The sequence below is a fragment of the Semicossyphus pulcher genome, unplaced genomic scaffold, assembly GCF_022749685.1.
Source record: "Semicossyphus pulcher isolate SPU_LCO1_2020_fin unplaced genomic scaffold, fSemPul1.0.p SCAF_1, whole genome shotgun sequence".
Taxonomy (NCBI): Eukaryota; Metazoa; Chordata; class Actinopteri; order Labriformes; family Labridae; genus Semicossyphus; species Semicossyphus pulcher.
In genome coordinates this window covers 35,801,092-35,822,473 of record NW_027211603.1, presented here as the reverse complement: position 1 = coordinate 35,822,473, position 21,382 = coordinate 35,801,092, and the positions used below count along the sequence as shown (strand labels likewise).

General features: G+C 40.3%; 1 protein-coding gene across 1 annotated transcript; it reads right to left on the bottom strand.

Annotated features, from left to right (window-relative positions):
- Positions 1-204: 204 nt before the first annotated feature.
- mtfmt (mitochondrial methionyl-tRNA formyltransferase) lies at positions 205-21,055 on the bottom strand. Its single transcript, XM_069664324.1, has 9 exons — positions 20,708-21,055; positions 12,344-12,541; positions 8,008-8,130; positions 7,831-7,933; positions 7,663-7,738; positions 6,310-6,401; positions 6,143-6,221; positions 5,638-5,711; positions 205-2,773 (listed from the first exon to the last, which is right to left on the bottom strand). The coding sequence occupies exons 1-9, from the start codon at positions 20,929-20,931 to the stop codon at positions 2,612-2,614; spliced, it is 1,131 nt and encodes a 376-aa protein (XP_069520425.1). The 5' UTR covers positions 20,932-21,055; the 3' UTR covers positions 205-2,611.
- Positions 21,056-21,382: the final 327 nt, after the last annotated feature.

Sequence of the window (21,382 nt, the reverse complement as noted above, 5' to 3'; positions counted from 1 at the left end):
AGTCCAGTTCTGAGGCATAGGGATCCTTCCAAAAATGTTCTGCAATTTTCTGCATTTTGAAACATGAATATTCAAAAACATAGTAATATTCTATTTTAGTCCATCAGTCCAAACCCCCCCCCCCACCTTATTACATCATGTGAAATTCCTCACATAATCCTGACAACTAAAATGAATATAAATTATTATAGTTTTTGATGCTTTTATTTATTTAATCCCTTCATTTTGTTAAATTACTACAAAAAAGGCTGACTGAATCTTACACAGTACTGTAACAAAATTATTATTAAAACTAATACTGTTGTTAGCTGTTACTGTCATCATGTGATCATCAGGTTGTTGTCATCTTAATAAGGTTAAGAACATCACCTTTACGTCCTCCCTTGCTTGGTCTGAAATGGTCATATAAAAAAGGAAAACAAGCCTTTCAACAGAATCTACCAGTGGTCAAAGTAAATAAGTACATTTCCAAAATTAGAATACAATTTTGAGATACAAATTATTAATTTTAGTACTTTTTCTACTAGTTTATCCCAATTAACGTATATATAGATGGACGACATGTCTCCATCTGCTCCCATTGTATGAAATTGATGCCAAAATAGCCCCCGTGAAAGGCGCTGCCATCTTGCGTTGGTGACGTCATTTGGAGCCACCGTAGCCACTTCCGCTAACCAAAGCCATAGTGATTGTTTTAGTTACATCTCCTCTCACCGTTCCTCCTCTACTCTGCTAATCTGGATAAGATCGGCTGCAGGAGCGGGATTTGTCAACAGAGCTGTCAATCATCCTTTTTACAGCATCAATTAACTAATTAAAAATTAACTTGTCCGAAAAATTAACACTTGGAAATAAATGTATTTGGTGTGCATTTTGATTTTATAGTTTGACTCATGTCTCATCCGGTAACATAGAGGAGGCAGGCTTTATGACCTATACTGCAGCCAGTCAGCAGGGGGCGCTTGAAATGTTTTGGTTTCACTTTTAGGGAGTGGTCATGTCGTCAATCTTTTTATAGTCTGTGGTTTGTACCTCTGCTCCTCTACATCTGAAAGGGATATAGTGTAAGTTTGACTGAACTACATTTATGTGATAAACTTCATATTGAGTTTAATAATACAGGCACATTCACACAGCTCTGAGCTCTCCCTGACAATATTAAACAGAATGCTGTTATCAGCAGTGAACCAGAGGGCTAAACCACCTGCATGAGGAATGGCTAACATCCTAAGCTGGCACAAAAGTATATAACTTGAAACAATTAATGTTTAAACTTTATTAAAAAAAATGGGTTGATGCTCTACTTATCACTTCAGCACGCTACCTATCACTTGTGTGTGTTTTGGATGAAACTAACTATAGAGAGAGGGGAGGGAGTGCCTTTTTGACGTGTGATTTATGGCACAATTAGAGGAATATCTTTGACTTAAAATGTTGATTGTTACTATATATTATGCTAAATGATAGTAATAAAATAAATTAAGATATTAACAAAATCCTGTTGGATTTCAAAAAATCTGGTGGGGCATGACGCACATTAACGTGCCCCCTCCATTTAAAATACCTGAGCTGTGAAGGACCACCTTTTCACTTGTTGTATTCCTGATGATACTCTGTGAGCGATATTGATCACCAAACAAAGCCAAGCAGTCACAGAAGCACAAACTGTAGCTATACATCTTGATGCAGTTTTTTTGTTCTGGGAACCTACAGTACATACATTCAGTGATCCTCCTCACAGTTTCCCCTTTTAATGCTTTAAATTTCACACATAGCATATCCTCCATACATAAAGAATAATGAAGCAATTACAGAATACTTTGGATTGTGTTTAAGCGCTTGATACTGATTTCCTGTCTAGTCTCTTTTATGCTTCTGGTATTGCAGCTAGAATCAAATTAGAAAGTTGATTGAATTGTCTTCAATACCACATAGGCCTATCCCTAATCAAGGGACAGTATACGGGACAGTTCTTGAGTACACTGTTGATATAATCTGTATTGAGTCAGTCAGTTTGCAGTTATGTTAGAAATAAACTGGAGAATATAAAGGGGAGTATCCAGTGGTAAAATAGATAGAATAACTTAAGAATATACATGCCAGCCTTCCTTTCTTGCATTACTTGCAACTGCAGCTTTGCTTCTGCTGTAGTATTTTTTAAACATTTTGTAGTTGAGCATTATTATGAGAACATGCAGATCCTAAAGACCACCTTCATGATCTCTGACTTGGGCTTAAGGTTTTGTAAAGCCAGCCAACACAAAGAAAACCTGACCCTTACACCACTCTTAGTCTGCTCAATGGTTAAATTAACTTAAGTTTTGAAGCCTAGGACACTCCTATCCTAAGATAGTATTAGATTCAGGTGGTTTGTTAATGACATCCATCCATCCATATTTTTGGATGATATCTAAAGGGATCAAAAAAATGTAAAAAAAAAACCAAACAAACAAAAAAAAACAGTTTTCATTATTGTTTCTGGTATCTGTCACACAAAGGAACATTCATTCTTGCAAGTATATAGTACAAATACACATGTAAAGTAACTGTACTGTACATGCCTTAAAACAGACAAGTGTAAAAAGTAACTACAGTAAATTTACAGTAAATTTCATAAGTGAATACTGCAGTTTTCTCTCCTGTGATGTGCTTCAGAGGCAGATTTTCTGCTGACAAACAGTCCTTCTTCTGTCTGATGCAGGTAGCCATTATAGAAGTCAGCTGCTGTCAACCTCTTCTTAAAGAGCACTTCCTTGAACCCCACCCAACCATCCTGGAAGAGAGAACACAGATCAATACAAGGGCCACAAAAGAGTATCCAAATTACATTCATATAAAGGTATGAAAACATTATAGGGTAGGAATAGCCCTCATTTGAAGCAGGCTTTGTATGAGAGAGAGGCCTTTGTTTCTTGTACAGTGGGGCAAAAAAGTATTTAGTCAGCCACCAATTGTGCAAGTTCTCCCACTTAAAAAGATGAGAGGCCTGTAATTTTCATCATAGGTATACCTCAACTATGAGAGACAAAATGAGAAAAAAAAATCCAGAAAATCACATTGTCTGATTTTTAAAGAATTTATTTGCAAATTATGGTGGAAAATAAGTATTTGGTCAATAACAAAAGTTCATCTCAATACTTTGTTATATACCCTTTGTTGGCAATGACAGAGGTCAAACGTTTTCTGTAAGTCTTCACAAGGTTTTCACACACTGTTGCTGGTATTTTGGCCCATTCGTCCATGCAGATCTCCTCTAGAGCAGTGATGTTTTGGGCCTGTCGCTGGGCAACACGGACTTTCAACTCCCTCCACAGATATTCTATGGGGTTGAGATCTGGAGACTGGCTAGGCCACTCCAGGACCTTGAAATGCTTCTTTCGAAGCCACTCCTTCGTTGCCCGGGCGGTGTGTTTGGGATCATTGTCATGCTGAAAGACCCAGCCACATTTCATCTTCAATGCCCTTGCTGATGGAAGGAGGTTTTCACTCAGAATCTCACGATACATGGCCCCATTCATTCTGTCCTTTACACGGATCAGTCGTCCTGGTCCCCTTGCAGAAAAACAGCCCCAAAGCATGATGTTTCCACCCCCATGCTTCACAGTAGGTATGGTGTTCTTTGGATGCAACTCGGCATTCTTTCTCCTCCAAACACGACGAGTTGAGTTTTTACCAAAAAGTTCTATTTTGGTTTCATCTGACCATATGACATTCTCCCAATCCTCTTCTGGATCATCCAAATGCTCTCTAGCAAACTTCAGACGGGCCTGGACATGTACTGGCTTAAGCAGGGGGACACGTCTGGCACTGCAGGATTTGAGTCCCTGGCGGCGTAGTGTGTTACTGATGGTAGCCTTTGTTACTTTGGTCCCAGCTCTCTGCAGGTCATTCACTAGGTCCCCCCGTGTGGTTCTGGGATTTTTGTTCACCGTTCTTGTGATCATTTTGACCCCACGGGGTGAGATCTTGCGTGGAGCCCCAGATCGAGGGAGATTATCAGTGGTCTTGTATGTCTTCCATTTTCTAATAATTGCTCCCACAGTTGATTTCTTCACACCAAGCTGCTTACCTATTGCAGATTCAGTCTTCCCAGCCTGGTGCAGGTCTACAATTTTGTTTCTGGTGTCCTTTGACAGCTCTTTGGTCTTGGCCATAGTGGAGTTTGGAGTGTGACTGTTTGAGGTTGTGGACAGGTGTCTTTTATACTGATAACGAGTTCAAACAGGTGCCATTAATACAGGTAACGAGTGGAGGACAGAGGAGCCTCTTAAAGAAGAAGTTACAGGTCTGTGAGAGCCAGAAATCTTGCTTGTTTGTAGGTGACCAAATACTTATTTTACCGAGGAATTTACCAATTAATTCATTAAAAATCCTACAATGTGATTTCCTGGATTCTTTCCCCCCATTCTGTCTCTCATAGTTGAAGTGTACCTATGATGAAAATTACAGGCATCTCTCATCTTTTTAAGTGGGAGAACTTGCACAATTGGTGGCTGACTAAATACTTTTTTGCCCCACTGTATATTGGAGTAAGAATCCTGTCGAATCTGCTTGTTTTAATTTGCTTTTCATACAAACTCTGCACTTCCTCCACGTTTTCATTAATTTAGAAAAAAAAGAATCATGTTATGTTAAGGTTAGTAAATTGTCTTTTTTGAGAAATGTCTTTGTGATTTGTGCAATATTGCGTTTTCAGGGTTGTGCTCTGTGATATTTGTTCTTTGAAATGTTATAAAATGATTTAAAAAGTAAAAGTTGTGTTTTGGGACATGTTGATGCTGTTGGGACCTCACCATGTGGCTCAAACAAAGGAGTGGCCTACATGGAAAAACAGAAGCCTGACGAAAAAGTTCCCCGAGGTAAAACACCACAATAACTCAAAATCCCAGAATGCTTTTTTGTTCGCACCTAGGGAAGAGGGAGAAGTGCCATTTGTTGTGTTGGAGTAAAGAAAGCGTTGCTCAGTGCTATCGAAAAGATTGTCATGGCTAAAGATCCTCTCTCCCCCTTCGTCTTCTCTCGCTCCTCTCTCCTTCTTCCTGCAACAACTACGGTCTCGCGCAAGCCTTCTCCGTGAGTGAGACTTGGTTACAGACAACAACAGAGAACATAAGGTAAAGTAGCATGGCTGCCACAGTGTTGTCAGACACTTATTATAACGATCTGAGCCTGTCAGTAGCAAAAACAAGCGTTTTTAGTGGCTGTATATGGGCGTATGCGCGGTGCCCCGCTTAGTTACATTGTAACTCATTTTGCGGCTGCCGGCCGGTGCTCCCTCCCTGAATACTGGATCGATTTCAATAATTGTTGTCTCCACTAGTCACTAACACACAAACACATGGGAAAATAGGGTCTAGGTTGAAAAATCCCAAAGTTATCCTTTAATCATCATTATCATTATTCACAATAATTATTATTCATGTTTATTAATAACCTAATTGCTCCTATCTTATCCCAACAATGTGTTTTTTAAAACTCTGTTGAGTTTTGTGAAATTTGACAGTTTGGGAACTGTTGTGTTCTCTGATATTCAATGTCTGGAAAAGGTGGTGAAATGTTTTTTATTCGTATACCCGTAATTTCGCAGTGAAATTCAGGCCCCTCTGTACTAATGAAGTATATCTGAGTTAGACCGACCTTGCAACAGACAGCCAAAATATTGGACTCCTTCTGATAGCTCACTGAACCAGGGACCGGTTTCCTCCTTTGATCTGCAAACAACATACGAGTTATATATGACAGCTGAAATAGGGCTACAGCAAATACACACACCCACATGTAAATCCAGTCTCAATTCCATCTGGACACTCACTAAAAAGCCTCTGCTCTTGAATATCTTTCCATTGTAATGTTTACCTTAAATGTATTTCTCAACACAGACACATAGCAGTCCTCTACTCTATTCTATTGTGAGGACATTATCAAATGCACCTACAGTCCAACACACAGTGCAGGAGAGGGAAGACAGTGATTACAAACCTGGATCTCTGCACAAACTAATCACAGCGTAGTCACTCAGCCGGGATATTTACTTTTGTCATTTTCAGGAACCAGAATGATATTTACATTCACAAACACTGGATATGCTGATGAACTTCTGTTTCATATTTATGGTCAAAATAACCTTATTCTACAAACTTACCTGACAATGAAATGTGACATTTTCCTATAAAATGTAAAAGTTTTATTGTCCTGCCCCTCCAAGTGGTCCTCAAAGGTATCTGATGGTAGAGAAAATTACCATTACAGTGATATTCAAGAGACCCTCATTCTTCTTACTGAACAACACCCCGGATAAGCCCACATTACCCGAGATCCGATGGCACGATACAGGCAACTTATTTGGTCACAAGTCTGTTCCTCCCACACTATCCAGCTCATGGATGTATTGATTTTTGGGGCTGTTGGACAAATTAAAAGGTTCAGTAGGTAACATTATTCAAACTAACTTTTTGTCATATTTGCTCAAACTTTCACATTAACAACATAATCTGTGAAAAAATCATGTTCCTCTGGCTCCTCCTACTGCTCCTAATGGCATTTGCAAGAATTTAACGCTTCCAAACCACAACAACCAATCAGAGCCGAGCAGTCGCTTAGGCTGCTGTCAATCACACGCTGCGCAGCACCACTACTCTGCGCATGCTCACATCAAGCTCAATTTCTAGTGTGTGCAGCGTCAGCCGGTTTGTGTCCACAAAGGCTTAAAAACAACCACCAGGAATGAAAAAACTTCCCATTCCTCTATAACTACAGCTTACACTACAAAGACCGTTAAACCGAAGAAGAGAAATGAGGAAAAGCAAGCTAAAAAGAAAGACTTGGACCGAGACAGAAATGAAACAAGAGTAAACATTGGAGCTGCATTTCCGAGGTGGAGAGAGCTACGGGAGCGGAAAGTATAAAAAAGCGTTGCTGAGTTAGACATGCCTTAGACAGGTAATTACCCCAGCTTCATTTCTGCTGTATTTGCTTTCAAATGTTCAAATGTTTCACATTCCTTAAATGTCTGTAGTTACTGTGACATTGGTGTTACAGTCAGGCTAACATTAGCTTGTTTTCAATGTGGCTGCTGTTCAGCGTTGTTTCATGGCGGTGTGGCTGAAAACATCTTTGTGAAGTGCCCAGGCAGTGTGACCGTTTCAGACTTTCTCCTGATAGTTCTGTGTGCCTGTGCTCTCATAGCAAAATGTTCACAACATCAGTGTGTTACTGCTTTGTGGGTGCTGTTTTTTTCCACAGTCTCTGTTAGCAAACTAAGTGCTGGTGGTTTTGCCGAATATAATTTGCTGTAGATTACCGTTCACAGTAAAATCACCGATTTCCGCTGGTTTGATGTGTATCTGTGTCGATGGTGTGGGTGGCGTAAAACAAAGGCTGCAGCTGTTTTCACATTTCACATTTTTACCGGTGTGTCTGCCATATTGTTTATCAGGCTCCTTTAGTTGCTGTGGTTACTAGTCTGTGCGTGCATGACAGCCTCCTCTGCAGGGAGGGCTTTGGAGGCAGGACTGAGTGCCGCGGAGAGAGAGGGAGAGGGACCTGGAGGTTGTACTTTGAAGCAAAGTCCACTCTCTTCCTACTGCAGCTTTAATGTGTAAGTTGGAAGAATTTTTGTTGGTTGATATTTAGCATGGCTTCACACAGTTCAGACCCACGTACCAAATGTTGCACCAGTCTGTCCTTGCTCCCTCTTATCAAGCATTCTCTCAGACAGTGTCATCAACGTATCAATCAGCTGCAATCCACAAACACAAAGAGAGCAACTGAGTTATCATCCTCTTAGTAAGATAATACGGTAATGATACTAGCCATGTTTTAAACACTTACCAGATGTGCTCCCTTACTGGCTAGGGCAGTTCCAAGCTCATCTGCAGTGCAGTTCTCAGGGACCTGTTGGAACTGCTGGTTGAGAATGGGACCCACATCAAACCTGGACGTGAAGACAGTTTTTAATCTTTTTAAATTTAATTAAGAAAACTAACTCAGACGTTTTCCTGTGCATACCTGTGAGGGCGGATCTGCATGATGGTAACTCCCGTCATAGTATCGCCATGCAGGATGGTATGAAACACAGGTGCTGGACCTCGCCACCTTGGCAGCAGGCTGGGGTGAACATTCAAAATCCCACTGAAAGAGTGTGCAGACACAAATAAATACTTTGAGGCTAATACTCCCCCTTTTTTTTTCAATACAAAACCTAACCAATATTTTAAAATGGGAGTGCTTCCTGGACTTCAATGTAGTTAGTTTGGGCTGCTCTTGCATAGGGATACATGTAGGTATTAAAAAAAACAAAACTGGATATACTCAAGGCACTCTCTTTTTAAACAATCAAAACGCCTTCATGGCACGGACATATTACACCTTTAAGCAAACTTTGTGTTTCAGCATCAAGGGAGTCAAACAAATCACATGAAACAACTGGCCCTTTTGTTGTGGTAATGCAGCAACATTTTTGGCCTACAAGGTAAGGAGTTAGACACAAACTTTTCATGAACCGTACAACCCCATTCATTACAAAAAAACGGCAGAACACAAATGTTACTTGCACAGGGAATGCGAATTGCCTCATGGCTTGACACTCTGGACTTCTAATACAGTAACATCTTTCAAACAAAACTGGACAGACAACATAAACTTCACCAGCGAGAAGCCCTTTAAACCCAGGCCTGAATGAGGACCTGGATTTACCTTTTAAGAAACATTGTGTTAGTTGTTCATTCTCTGTAACCATTTTCATAGTTGTTTTTTTATGTCTACACCCTCTCTGGACCAATACTTGCATGTACTACATGTCCAAGTGGAAGATTCCAAATGGTTGAATACCACTATGAAAGGGCAGGTTCAATCCAGTCCACTTTATTTATATAGCACATTTTAAAAAACATAAAAGTTTACCAAACTGCTGCACAATTAAATATGCAATAAAAACTCATAAAACACATAAAAATACAGCAAGAAGACAATAGAAATGACGTAGAAAGACAAAGATCACAAAAACTCTCATTCTGGGTTAAAAGCCAACGAATAAAGGTATCTTTTAAGACGTGATTTAAAAGTAGGCAAGGTGGGGGCCATCCTAACGATGAGCTGGAGCTCGTTCCATAATCTGGCGGCCAGCACTGAAAATGCGCGGTCACCCCTGGTTTTCAGCCTCGTCTTTGAAACAACAAGAAACAGCTGATTAGCAGACCTCAGAGACCTCAAGGGGTTATAAACATGCAGGAGGTCAGAGATGTACTAACCCATTTAAAGATTTAAAAACAAACAATAAAATCTTAAATTAATCCTAAAACGAACAGGGAGCCAGTTGAGGGAAGCCAGGATGGGGGTCAAGTGTTCTCGCTTACGGGTGCCTGTTAAAAGACGAGCAGCAGCATTTTGGAAAAACTGTAAGCGTGCAAGAGAGGCCTGGTTAACGGCAACATGAAGAGCATTACAGTAGTCCAAACGAGTAGAGAAAAAAGCATGAATCATTTGCTCAAAATCATTTAAAGATAAAACTGACGTAATCTTTGATTAAAAGCCTCAAATATAAACTAGGGTTGGGGATTTCAACCATGGTGCGTTCTGACCAAAGCAAAGCACATTTTTGGCACAGTGCAGTTACAAACTACATTGATGCAATTTTGCCAGAAGTCGTGAATTTCGTGCGTTTTTGGGACCTCACCACATGGCTGACAAAAGAGAGAGGCCACAGACTCACATCACATTGATTGTAATAAAAAGGTGTCAAAACACCATCAGGCCTTGCGAATCTCACAGAGTGAGACTTGAAGTTTCTGCAGAACAAATATTTGTCAGGTATCATGAAGGTGGTTATGTTAAGGCTTTCTGCTTCAGGCTTTGTGCGCGCTCACAGAAAAAGGGGCATTTTATGCGTTATTTGACACTCAAAAAGAAGCGATCATCAGCAAATAACACATGAGAGGAATGCTGCAAGAAATTGTTGTGTTATATGCTTAATTAATAATTTATTTAAACACACGAAAAGCTCTCAGTGCCTCCTGTTTATTTCTAATCTAACAACTACACATTGTACAACTTACACTTTAACAATGGTTTACATGATTTCAGTAGTACAGTCAACTGCAGTTAGGTCGGATACTTTCACTCATGACAATGCGTTGATCTAACTTTTGTTATTAATTCAAATAAATGTATTGATTTGATTCAATCTGTGATAAATACCTACTGACTCATCAATTTTATGACCTTTGTTTTAGCTGCAAAACCAGCCGTGTAAAACGGACTTGACAGAAACTTAGGAAAAGGCATAAAAACGTAATCCAGTGTCCTTAGATGCTGTGACCTCATCGTTCCCTTACTGTATGGATGATCTGCTGAAATTTAAAGTGTTAATTTTACAAGAAGCAAACAGGTTAATCGAGAAGAGGGATACTGAAGGGGGTCATATTATATTAATCACTAACTGAATGCATAGCCTCCGTGATGCAATGCAGACAGTATGTGCTCCTGTAACTACACGGCTTCGTTCTGTGGCTTTACATGCGTAATGTTACAGTTCCATAATCTTCCATATACAGTTCACATAACCAGAAGTGGAAGTAACGAATTAAAAGTTACTATGTTATTTGAGTAGCTTTTTTGTGTTCTTGTACATAGGTAGAAAGAAAAAGTGACTTGGACAAGACACCAATGCATTGCATTAAAAACAGGCTAATCAGATTAAAGTGTCATGCATCGGCTGCAACTACGAGCCCGACGCATAACGTTAGTGAACCATGAATGGAACAGAAGAGAGTTCGAAACACCACCTTTGACACAGACTGACACTGAGGATGGAGATCCTCCCTGGCTACATCTTTCAGACATACAGCTGTTTAAAGCCACCAGACTCCATTAACAAAAACAGCGGTAAACCATCAGCAACTCCCGTGTTCTGCTTGGTAAAATTACTGGTTTTCTCACTGGGGTTTGGTGGCTATGAAGACAGCTATATAACTGCTGTGTCTGGTTAAACGGGGGATCTTACTCTTTGACATTCATTTTGTCACCAAAACATGTAAACATAGGTCCCAGGTTTGAAAGTAACAAAGTTTCATTTTAATTATACCTGGGAGCTGAGGGCTACAGATTACACAATAAGCTTTCATGACCTGTTTATGAAGCCATTTATGGCATTAGTTGGAACACCTATTATTTTAACTACATAAACCTTTACATTGTTCCAACTGTACTATCATTTCCTCTCTTCCTTTCCAGCTCACTGCATAGGATGCATGTGTAAGGTAACCTGTGTGCTTATTATAAACATCAGCAGGTTGGGAAAGTAACTCAGTAACTTTTACTTTAAGTACTTTTCACTGTTACTTAAGTGGAATATTTCAGTACTCTTTACACCTCGGCATATAACCTCAGCTAAGGATCTAGTATATTACTCATGGAGAACGTTATTAACATTATGAAAGAAAGGGCAGTGCTTTACAGCCGACTTAAAGGCGAAACTCTGAACATAACCTGGCCCGACCAGGTGAGCTTTGTAGAGTAAGTTATCGTGGTGATCTAGCCAGGTTAAAAGAGAGCCAGCTTTGTGTCCTGGAAAACTCTTAGGCTCAACAGACCTGGCTGACCCTCTAATCTAGCTTTGTAGTACACCCCTCTGGGTAACAGTCCTCTAAGTCGTTTTGGATTTTAAAAAGAGCACCATGTAAACAGCAGTTTTATTTTTTACCTTCAGAAGGAAGAAAATGGTTCAACAGCATGTTTTTTTCAAGAAGGGGAAGCCTGGCTCTCTTTCTTTCAAGTCCACGGCTTATTTATTTTCTGCACACTGCTATCTTTTCTTAAAGAAATATTTTCAAAGCTTCTCTTCGCCATATGGGGAGCAGCGCTGCTGTTCTGCTTGACGACACAGTGCCAATAGCCATGGAAATGCTGCTGGACACTTCAGACAGACTTTTAAAAAGTTTTTTAAAATAACCGAAGTGTCCAGTTTTGACTGTTTCTCAAATCAATCTTGTGAGTTGCTGCTATTTCAGTGTGCATTCATGGATTGGTTGTCCCATGGTGTTGGGTTTTGTGTGTTAGTTTTGCTAATATGATAAAAGCCAGTAAGCTGCTCTATCTGTTTAAAGACGAGTGCTGTTATACTTTTAAACAGGTTTTCTGTGATCTTTTGGGTGTGTATGTGTCGAACGTTGCTTTACTTCCTGTCTGAACAAAGCTTTAGACAGTAGGTTTAGTTTCAGTGGATGTGAAGGACAGAATCATCACAATGAAGATAACATGACTTGTTCCAGATCAAGTGCTTCCACACCAGAACAAAACACAGGTTGACAGGTTTTGACACAATACTAATAAACAAAAAAATGCTCACTATGGAAACTTGTTGATCAGTCTTTCTGGGAGCAAACAGCCAAAAGACACCACCACCCCAACATCGAACAGTCCATCCACATTGTGAGGAGGCCAGCTGTGGATTGGGAGGTGGTTCTGTTGAGCAAACCTTTTCACCGGGACATCACTGGACAAAGTAACGACTTCAAGGGACTCCACTATCCCTTCGCTGGAGCTCCTAAAAACAGATCATTGAGGTTAGTCATCATGCACTCAGACAGACAGACATTTCATCATGGAGATCTTTCTGTCTGTCAATGTTAACAGAGACTCCAGTCTGATGTGTAGATATACAGTACTGTGCAAAAGTTTTAGGCAGGTGTGAAAAAATGCTGTAAACTAAGAATGCTTTCAAAAATATAAATAATTATTATTTATTTATCAATTTACAAAATAAGTGAGCGAACAAAAGACAAATCTAATCAAATCAATATTTGGTGTTACTACCCTTTTCTTTCAAACCAGCATCAATTCTTACAGGTACACTTGCACAAATGTATTTAGTCGGATTATAGTCAGGTGTATGATCAACCAATTATACCAAACAGGTGCTAATGATCATCAATTTCACATGTAGGTTGAAACACAGTCATTAACTGAAACAGAAACAGCGTGTAGGAGGCTTAAAACTGGGTGAGGAACAGCCAAACTCTGCTACCAAGGTGAGGTTGTGAAAGTTTCATGTCACAGGTCATACACCATGACAAGACTGAGCACAGCAACAAGACACAAGGTAGTTATACTGCATTAGCAAGGTCTCTCCCACACAAAGATTTCAAAGCACGAACGAATCTTTTCAGTGAACGGAATGATCCGTTCACTTCCATGCATCAAATTCGTTCCTTTCGTTCACTTGGCTCCGCTCGTGGCTCCCCAATGCCTCCCTTCTTCTTTTAGAAAACCACACTGATTGATGTTAGCACGAGCCAATTGCCTTTTAGAGGAGGGCTTTTTGTAATATAGCAAATAGCAAACTTAACAACTTAAACTACTCAGTCAGCACTAGGCGGCAGGCATGATGGGAAATGATGACGTCCCTGTCGCTGCCAGAGTGTGCATCACAGCTGAGCAGAGCAGCACACACATTGAAAGGAAGTATTATCTTTCCCATACAGAACGAAACATTGTGAACAACAAACTCATGTTAAAATCACAGTAATCGGCCAAAGAAAGCTTGCTTTCAGAGCACCGCTGTTTCTACCCTCTGCAAAACTGCGCAGACGAAATTCCGTGTGTACAGTCTGACTCTCAGTTAGTTTGAAGTTCGATGATAACGAAGGAATAGGAGCTTTAAGCTTTTTTGTCTGCTAGTTTCACAGCGGTTATGCTCTAAACAACAAGCTTACACGTCTACACCTCCGTTTAACTCCGCAGAAAGATACAGGGTTTTTTTTTTAATAAGCCATCGTCGCGCTGCTGCCAGGTGTGTGCGTCTGTCTACTCCGCCCGCAGCACACCTGCAGCTCCTTCCAGCAGTGTGACACACACTCGCGCAAACTGTTCTCAATCACAGTACGGCAAATGAAGACGTTTTGTTAAGTCCCTTTCAAGTTCACAGATATATCGGTATCGGCGCAGAAGTTCTCCGATATGCTCTAATATATACATTTAATTTTAAGCAGTGCACTCGCGTTATGTCGAAGCACCTCCTCTGAGAGATGGAGGACGCAGTTTTAGTTTTGACAACATAAGAGCCAGCCTCTCATATAATATAATACAGCTGAAGTCAATAAATGTAACAGCCTCCTCACTCATGGTTAAACTATAAACCAGCACAAAAATGACAATTACCAACATATGCAGAACATGTGTTGTAAACAGACATATTAAAAACACTAACAAAATATTTTTTTTGCATTTTGGAACATGCAGAACATGTGTTGCTGGTCTGTGTTTAGTGAAGGTGGGAAAAACAAGAAAATTATTTTTGTTCCTACTTTTTTGTGTTTTTGTGTTATACTCACTTCTGTTTAATTTGATATTTTATTTTAGTGCTATTTAAGCTGCTACAGAAACAGTATTTTATTTGAATTTTGTATGTCATGCAAATGTGACAATAACTTTTAATATTTTAATTTCAGATACATTTTGAACATATGTGAATATATCGGCCGATATATCGATATCGATTTTTTACTCCCTAATTTCAGAATCGGCATCGGCCCCAAAAATCCAATATCGTTTGGGCTCTAATTTCAAGATGTGCTGTTCAAGTTGTTGAGGATCGTAGACGCAGTGGTTGGCCAAGGAAACACATCAAGGTTTTTTTCCTTCGTAATCGGAAGATGTCTAGCAGTGCCATCAGCTCAGAACTGGCAGAAACCAGTGGGACCCAGGTACACCCATCTACTGTCCGGAGAAGTCTGGCCAGAAGTTGAAGAGTTCATGGAAGAGTTGCAGCCAAAAATTAACACTTCCATTTTTGAAAGCATTTTTAGTTTACAGCATTTTTTTTTTTTAAATTTTATTTTAATGTTTATTTTTATAGGGACAAGTATGAAGCAAGTAAACCGATGCCACACACTACAGCATTTATAGCCTTGGCTAATTTTCAATGCCCGTCCCTAGATGGGCCAATACATGAAATCAACAACAAATACACAAGAGACAATACAAAACAGACTCAACAGCAATAAGACAGATATAACAATACAGGATACAAAATACACTCCTACAATAAAACTTAATGTAAAACAGGGAGCACAAAATCATACATGATTACAAGACTGAGCCCTCTTCAAAAACTGTTTCAGTTTGAGTTTAAAATGCTCCAAGTCCAGGTCCAATTTGAGCTCTTCAGGTAAGACATTCCACATATTGATCCCCTGAACAGAAAAAGTGCTTTGTCCAAGTGATAACTTACGAAAGGGCACCTTAAAATCTCCATTAGATGCTCCACGTGTTATAGAGCCTGATAGTCTCAGTGGCACCAAGAGGTCACTGAGCAACTGAGGAGCCTGATGATGTAAGCATTTATGGACGAGTTTTAGATTAGCAAATTTAATAAAAATGTTTTAGAACATCACAGTGATGTGATCTTATCGGCTTCCCGTCTAAAATCTTCATGGCTTTATTATATATCATCATCAGAGGCTTGATTGTTGAAGATGCTGCTTGTGACCAGGATGTGAAAAAATCATAGAATGCATAAAGCTATTAGCAGCGTGGAATGGTAGACAGTCTCTGATAAGCCTGAATTTGTGTAAGTTTGCTTTTGCGATTCTACTCACCGTTTTCACATGCTTATCAAATTTTAGGTGGGAATCTAATACAAGGCCGAGATATTTTACTGCTGGAGCCTGCTCAATACATTGTCCCTTAATCTTCAGGTTTAACTCATTGGCTTCAGATGAGGACCGAGCATTGGAAGAAAGGCAAACAGACACAGTTTTCTTGATATTAAGTGTGAGACATGAGCTCTCAAACCAAGCTGCTATGGACTGTAAATGATATGAAATTTTTGTGGAAACTGACAGAGTGGTTTTACCAGCTACATACAGGACTGTATCGTCTGCATACATCTGCAAACTGGCTCCAAGACACAACTGTGGTAAGTCATTTATGTACAAACTGAAAAGAAGTGGACCAAGAACCGAACCCTGTGGGACCCCTGTTTTACTCCTTAAAAAATATGATTTCTCATTATTAATGACGGCACATTGTTCATGATCGGAAAGATAGGATTCGTAACTGTAACGATTTCCCTGAGAAATTTAATTTTGAAAGTTTATGAATGAGGATGTCATGATTTAATGTATCGAATGCCTTCTTAAGATCAAGTAAAAGCCCCCCTACTACTTCACCTTTATCCAGTGAGGATTTATGCTGTTCAAGAAAGAAACAGTTAACCGTCTCTGTGGAGTAATGCTGACGGAAGCCAAACTGTAGTGGGTGTAGATAATCGTTTGATTCAACATACTTTGTAAATTGTTGGGCAACAACACCTGCCTAAAACTTTTGCACAGTACTGTATTTCACTGATAAACACAGAGCTACAGAGGAGCATAAGACTTTATGATCAAACAAAGTTTTATATCACGTCATCACTTCAGTCCATACTCACCCGCTCCCTCCTTCCCTATGTGCTCATGCACACGAGAGCAGCTCTACCCCTCTCTGTACTGCATCACAGTTCTTTTTTATTTTGCATTATGCATGTGTCCTGGGTAATCCGATCACAACTGGACAGCTCTACGCAGAGCTGTTCACACCTGGGTCAACAAGATGAGTTGATGGGTCATCAACAAGCCTCTCTGGATGAGTCTTCAGTGACCACTTGTGATCCGATTAAACTTTCCCGCTACGTATGCAAAATAAAACGGAGCCTCGTTCACCTTCATAAGACTTTAAAAAACACCACATAATAAAGAAGGAACTTTGATGCAGACTCGCAGCACAGAAGGGGGGAGATCTGCGCTCATGTGCAAAAGCACAGAGGGAGGGAGGGAGTGGGTGACTGAGGTTTGCAGTGATATAACTTTTTGTCTGATCATGAAGCCTGATGCTCCTCCACAGTTTAGTTTATCACTAAAAAATATATGAAGTACACATCAGACTGGAGTCTCTGTTAACAGTGACAGACAGAAAGATCTCTGTGATTAACACAAAGACCCACGTTATTTAATGTCTGTGCTCGTGGGTTACAGCTCCTGCTCCTGTCATTCACAGCATGTGGAGACGTTTATACTTCATAAAGGTTGTATAAAAGGTCTATCTCAGCTCATACAGTTGTTTTCGCCACATGTTAATTAACGTCCTGTTTCTAGTGTAAATAACATTGTTTTCTGATAAGACCCACGTAACAAAGACCCGAAACTACCCCAGGACATGGCAAATAGCCAGGTAAAGCCATGGCATTTATTAAGCGAACATATTCAAATTGTCCTTGCTCATGTGCAAAGACAGGGCTGGCTGGTCCTCCCCCCTCCCCACAGACATCAGGACTTTTAAATCTCTGGAAATATATCGAAGGGTAAGGGCCACATGTGCAAAATTATGAGTTGAATGGTAAATAGAAAGTAGACTGCACTTATATAGCGCGTTTCTATTATTCTGACCACTCAGGGAGTACACACACACATCTAGGGCTGAAACGATTCCTCGAGTAACTCGAGTAACTCGAATAACTCGATTAGAAAAAATCATCGATGCAAATTTGTTGCATCGATGCTTCATTTAATAAGCAGCGCGCTATGTTTCGCATGGGTGGTTTTACAGTCGCACAACTGGAAGACGTGATCTGATGGCGCTGATTCCAAAATGGAGAAGGAGAGAGAAAGTAGCAAGAGGCAAAGAGAAGAAACAAGCCAAAGAAAACAACAAAAAATGTCAAAAGTTTGGGATCATTTCAAGCTTAAACCAAATGAAAACACTGTACAGTGTATATATTGTAAAACCGAACTGGCGTACCACAATAGCACAACGTCAATGCTCCAGCATCTAAGAAGGAAACATCCAGTCTACGCTTCCAGTTCAGGGATCGGACCGGAAACAAGGTAACGTCAACGTTAGCTTTTAACGAAAATCAATATGATTGCAATTTAAGATGAAGGCTATTAATTATTGCTATAACTCTAGTTAAGAGCGTAAACAATATGTTGGCTTGTCATGATGTCCTTCAGTTTGCCTAGCCCAAGTTTTGCTTAGACAAGGTTTTAAACAGCTATATAAACACACATAAAAAATCTTTTCTGTTTTTATTACATCTCCTTCTCTCTCACACACACACACACAGACACACACGCACACACCTCTAAGTGATGCATAAAAAACCCACAAAGCAAAATATCAGCTGGTGTAAGTAGTAAAAGTAGAAGTCTTTAGAATGTACCGACAATGTTAAGGCCCAGATATAAATATCAATAATAATTGTTATTTCACCTCTTTTTCAGTACATCACATATCGTCGTATGGACAGCTTTGTGCTGACACCTGCATCACGTTCAACTGAGCAAGCAGCTGAGTTTACAGACAGCATTTTGAACATGATTGTCACAGACATGCGCCCCCTGTCCATAGTGGAGGATGGAGGCTTTCAGAAGATGATTTCCACTTTCAATCCAAGGTACACAATTCCTTCAAGAACCTACTTCATGAAAATGATGGAAAAAAAGTATGTAGAAATCAAAGGCAAATTGAAGAACACACTCAAGGTGACTGACAGCATCGCACTCACAACAGACATTTGGACCAACGTTGCTACAGAGGCGTATCTGGGGGTGACATGCCACTTTCTTGGGGAGGATTGGAAAATAGAGTCCCACAGCCTGACAACTATGCCCCTTGAAGAGAGACACACCGCTGCAAATATTGCAGAGTAGCTTGAGGAGGTTATTGCAAAATTTGACATTCTGCCAGAGAAAATCAAAGCTGTTGTCCATGACAACGGTGCGAATGTTGTAGCAGCAGTCAAGATTTTGGAAGAAAAGCATGCATGGGCATCAGTGCGATGTGCAGGTCACACCCTGAACTTGGTTGTGCAAAGCGCTCTGAAGAACCACCAAGCTATCTCTAAGTGTGTGGCTGCTGCAAAATGACTTGTCGAACATTTTAAAAAGAGTGAGATGGCATGCACCAAACTAAAGGGTAAGCAGCAGCAAATGGGCACACCGCAGCACATGCTAGTGCAAGATGTAAGTACTCGCTGGAACAGTACATATCACATGCTATCCAGGCTTCTACAACAAAGATGGCCAGTGACTGCTGCACTGTCTGACCCAGCAGTCACTCAGAGAGGAAAACACTACCTTGATCTTAAGCCTGAACAATGGAACCTGATTGAGGAGCTGAGCCAGGCCCTTGAGCCATTTGAAGGAGCGACAGTGTTTCTGAGTGGGCAACAATATGTTATCCTCTCTGCACTTCCACAGCTAGTGCAAAGCCTAAAGAAGGCCATCGAGAGTTCAGCCTTTGAGACTGCATCCGTCAAGTCATTCCAGGCTCATGTTGTAGGACAGATCACAACAAGATGGCAAGGATTATCTGTATTTCAACCTGATTCTCCAAACACAGTCCTCATTGCTGCTGCCCTGGATCCCAGGTTTAGAAAACTTAAGTTCTTGCCTGCTGATGAAGTATTTAAGGTCCAAAAGCACCGTTCAAAACATGGCACTTGCTGCAAAAAAGGAAGAGAGGCAGCACAACGAAAGTGAAGATGGAGCCTCCAGCACAGCACAAGACAAGGGTGCAACATCATTCCTCAAGAACATACTGGGATCATCTGACTCCAGGACCAGTGATGAAGAAGATGAGGAGCAGCACTTAAACCAAATTGTGCAGAAGGAGGTTTTGATGTATTTCGGTGAACATCCCCTGTCCAAGAAAGAGAATCCCCTGTCATGGTGGAAAATGAATGCATCACGCTATCCAACCCTGGCAAAGCTGGCGAAGTCCTTGCTGTGTATTCCGGCAACATCCACGCCATCAGAGCGTCTGTTTTCTGCAGCAGGAAACATTGCATCAAAGCGCAGGGCAAGCCTCAGTTCTGAGCATGTGGATATGCTCACTTTTCTCCATTGCAACCACAAGCTAATTTAAAGGCTTACAGACGCGCACACACACACACACACACACACACACACACACACACACACACACACACGTGAGAGACATTTATGGTTCACATGAATAACTTTCATTACATGTTGACTTTGTAAGAGCACCAAAAAAAATTATGTGAATCTTCTTCTTGTTCCTGTTTACATGTTTTGCATGCTACAAAAAGACAGTAAAGGTTCTGTTATGCCTGAGCTGTAGTTAGGTTTAAATCTGTCATTCTGAAAGTTAATTTGCACAACTTAAAAGTAAATGTTTGTTTTATTGTTATTACATATATAATTTATGCCTCAGTTTTGTATGTATACCATTTTTACCTGATTTGACATTAATATTATTTATTTGTTTTTATTTTATTTGCATTTCAGAACATGTTTTCTTTAAAGCCCTGAATGTTATATGGCACTAAAATGCACTATATGGGTTTTGACAGGTAATATTGTATGCAATTTAAGCAATAAAAATGTTGGCTTCACCAAAACGGAAACAAATTAGTTGTTCATTTTAAGAGACCCGTCTTATTTTCGACGTATTTTTACTATTGGTCTTTAATAAAGCAAAAGTATTCTTAACCAATTACTCGATTAATCGCTGGAATAATCGGTAGAATACTCGATTTCTAAAATAATCGATTGCTGCAGCCCTACACACATCCACACACTGTTTCTTTATAATTCAGATTTCAACCTATGTTTAAATAGACGCTTAACTTATTAAATGCGATATGTCATGCTATGTAGATTGTGATTATATTTACATCAACTGTGTGCTGTAGGCTTCCACAGTTTACCTGCTGGATGTGAGGAGTTTAAGAGATTCCACCGCAAACTGATCAGAGCCGAAGAACAGAAGCCTCCAGGGGGGTCCCGATGACGACAGCTGTCTACAGAGTCGCCGCGGTCGCAGGTCAGCCCCCCTCCCGCACCGTGTCCTGCAAACAGTGTGTAAACAGCAGTGCTGGAGGACGTGAAGGACTTTCAGAGGAACTCCTGTTGTCTTGCTGTTCGTCCACATAATAACACCAGCTTGTGACTTTGGCTCAAAATACCTTTAAAGTGACAGTGCTAAAGCCGGGCACATGTCTGTTTCTATGTTGCAAAGTACCTTCACCGTAGTCCTTTAGCTATAAATGTGTCGACATCAGGCGCCGCCATGTTTTCTAACGCACTTCCGGTCCGGATTCTTCTACTTCTTCTTCGGGTTTGGCAGACTAGACGCTACAATGGCGTATTGCTGCCCTCTACTGATTATTAAGGATCCCACGTTACATCCATTTATATTTTTATATAGTCCAGTACTGTGCAGATAATCCATCAGTTTCTTCATTTAATTCAGCTATGACCGGCTCATTGTGAGACCAAAGAGAAACACTGAGGGGTCATCATAGTTTTATGGGAAATTATAAGAACGTGTATGATAAGACAGATTTTCATACATGCTATAAATAACAAGCCTTTTAAACTAC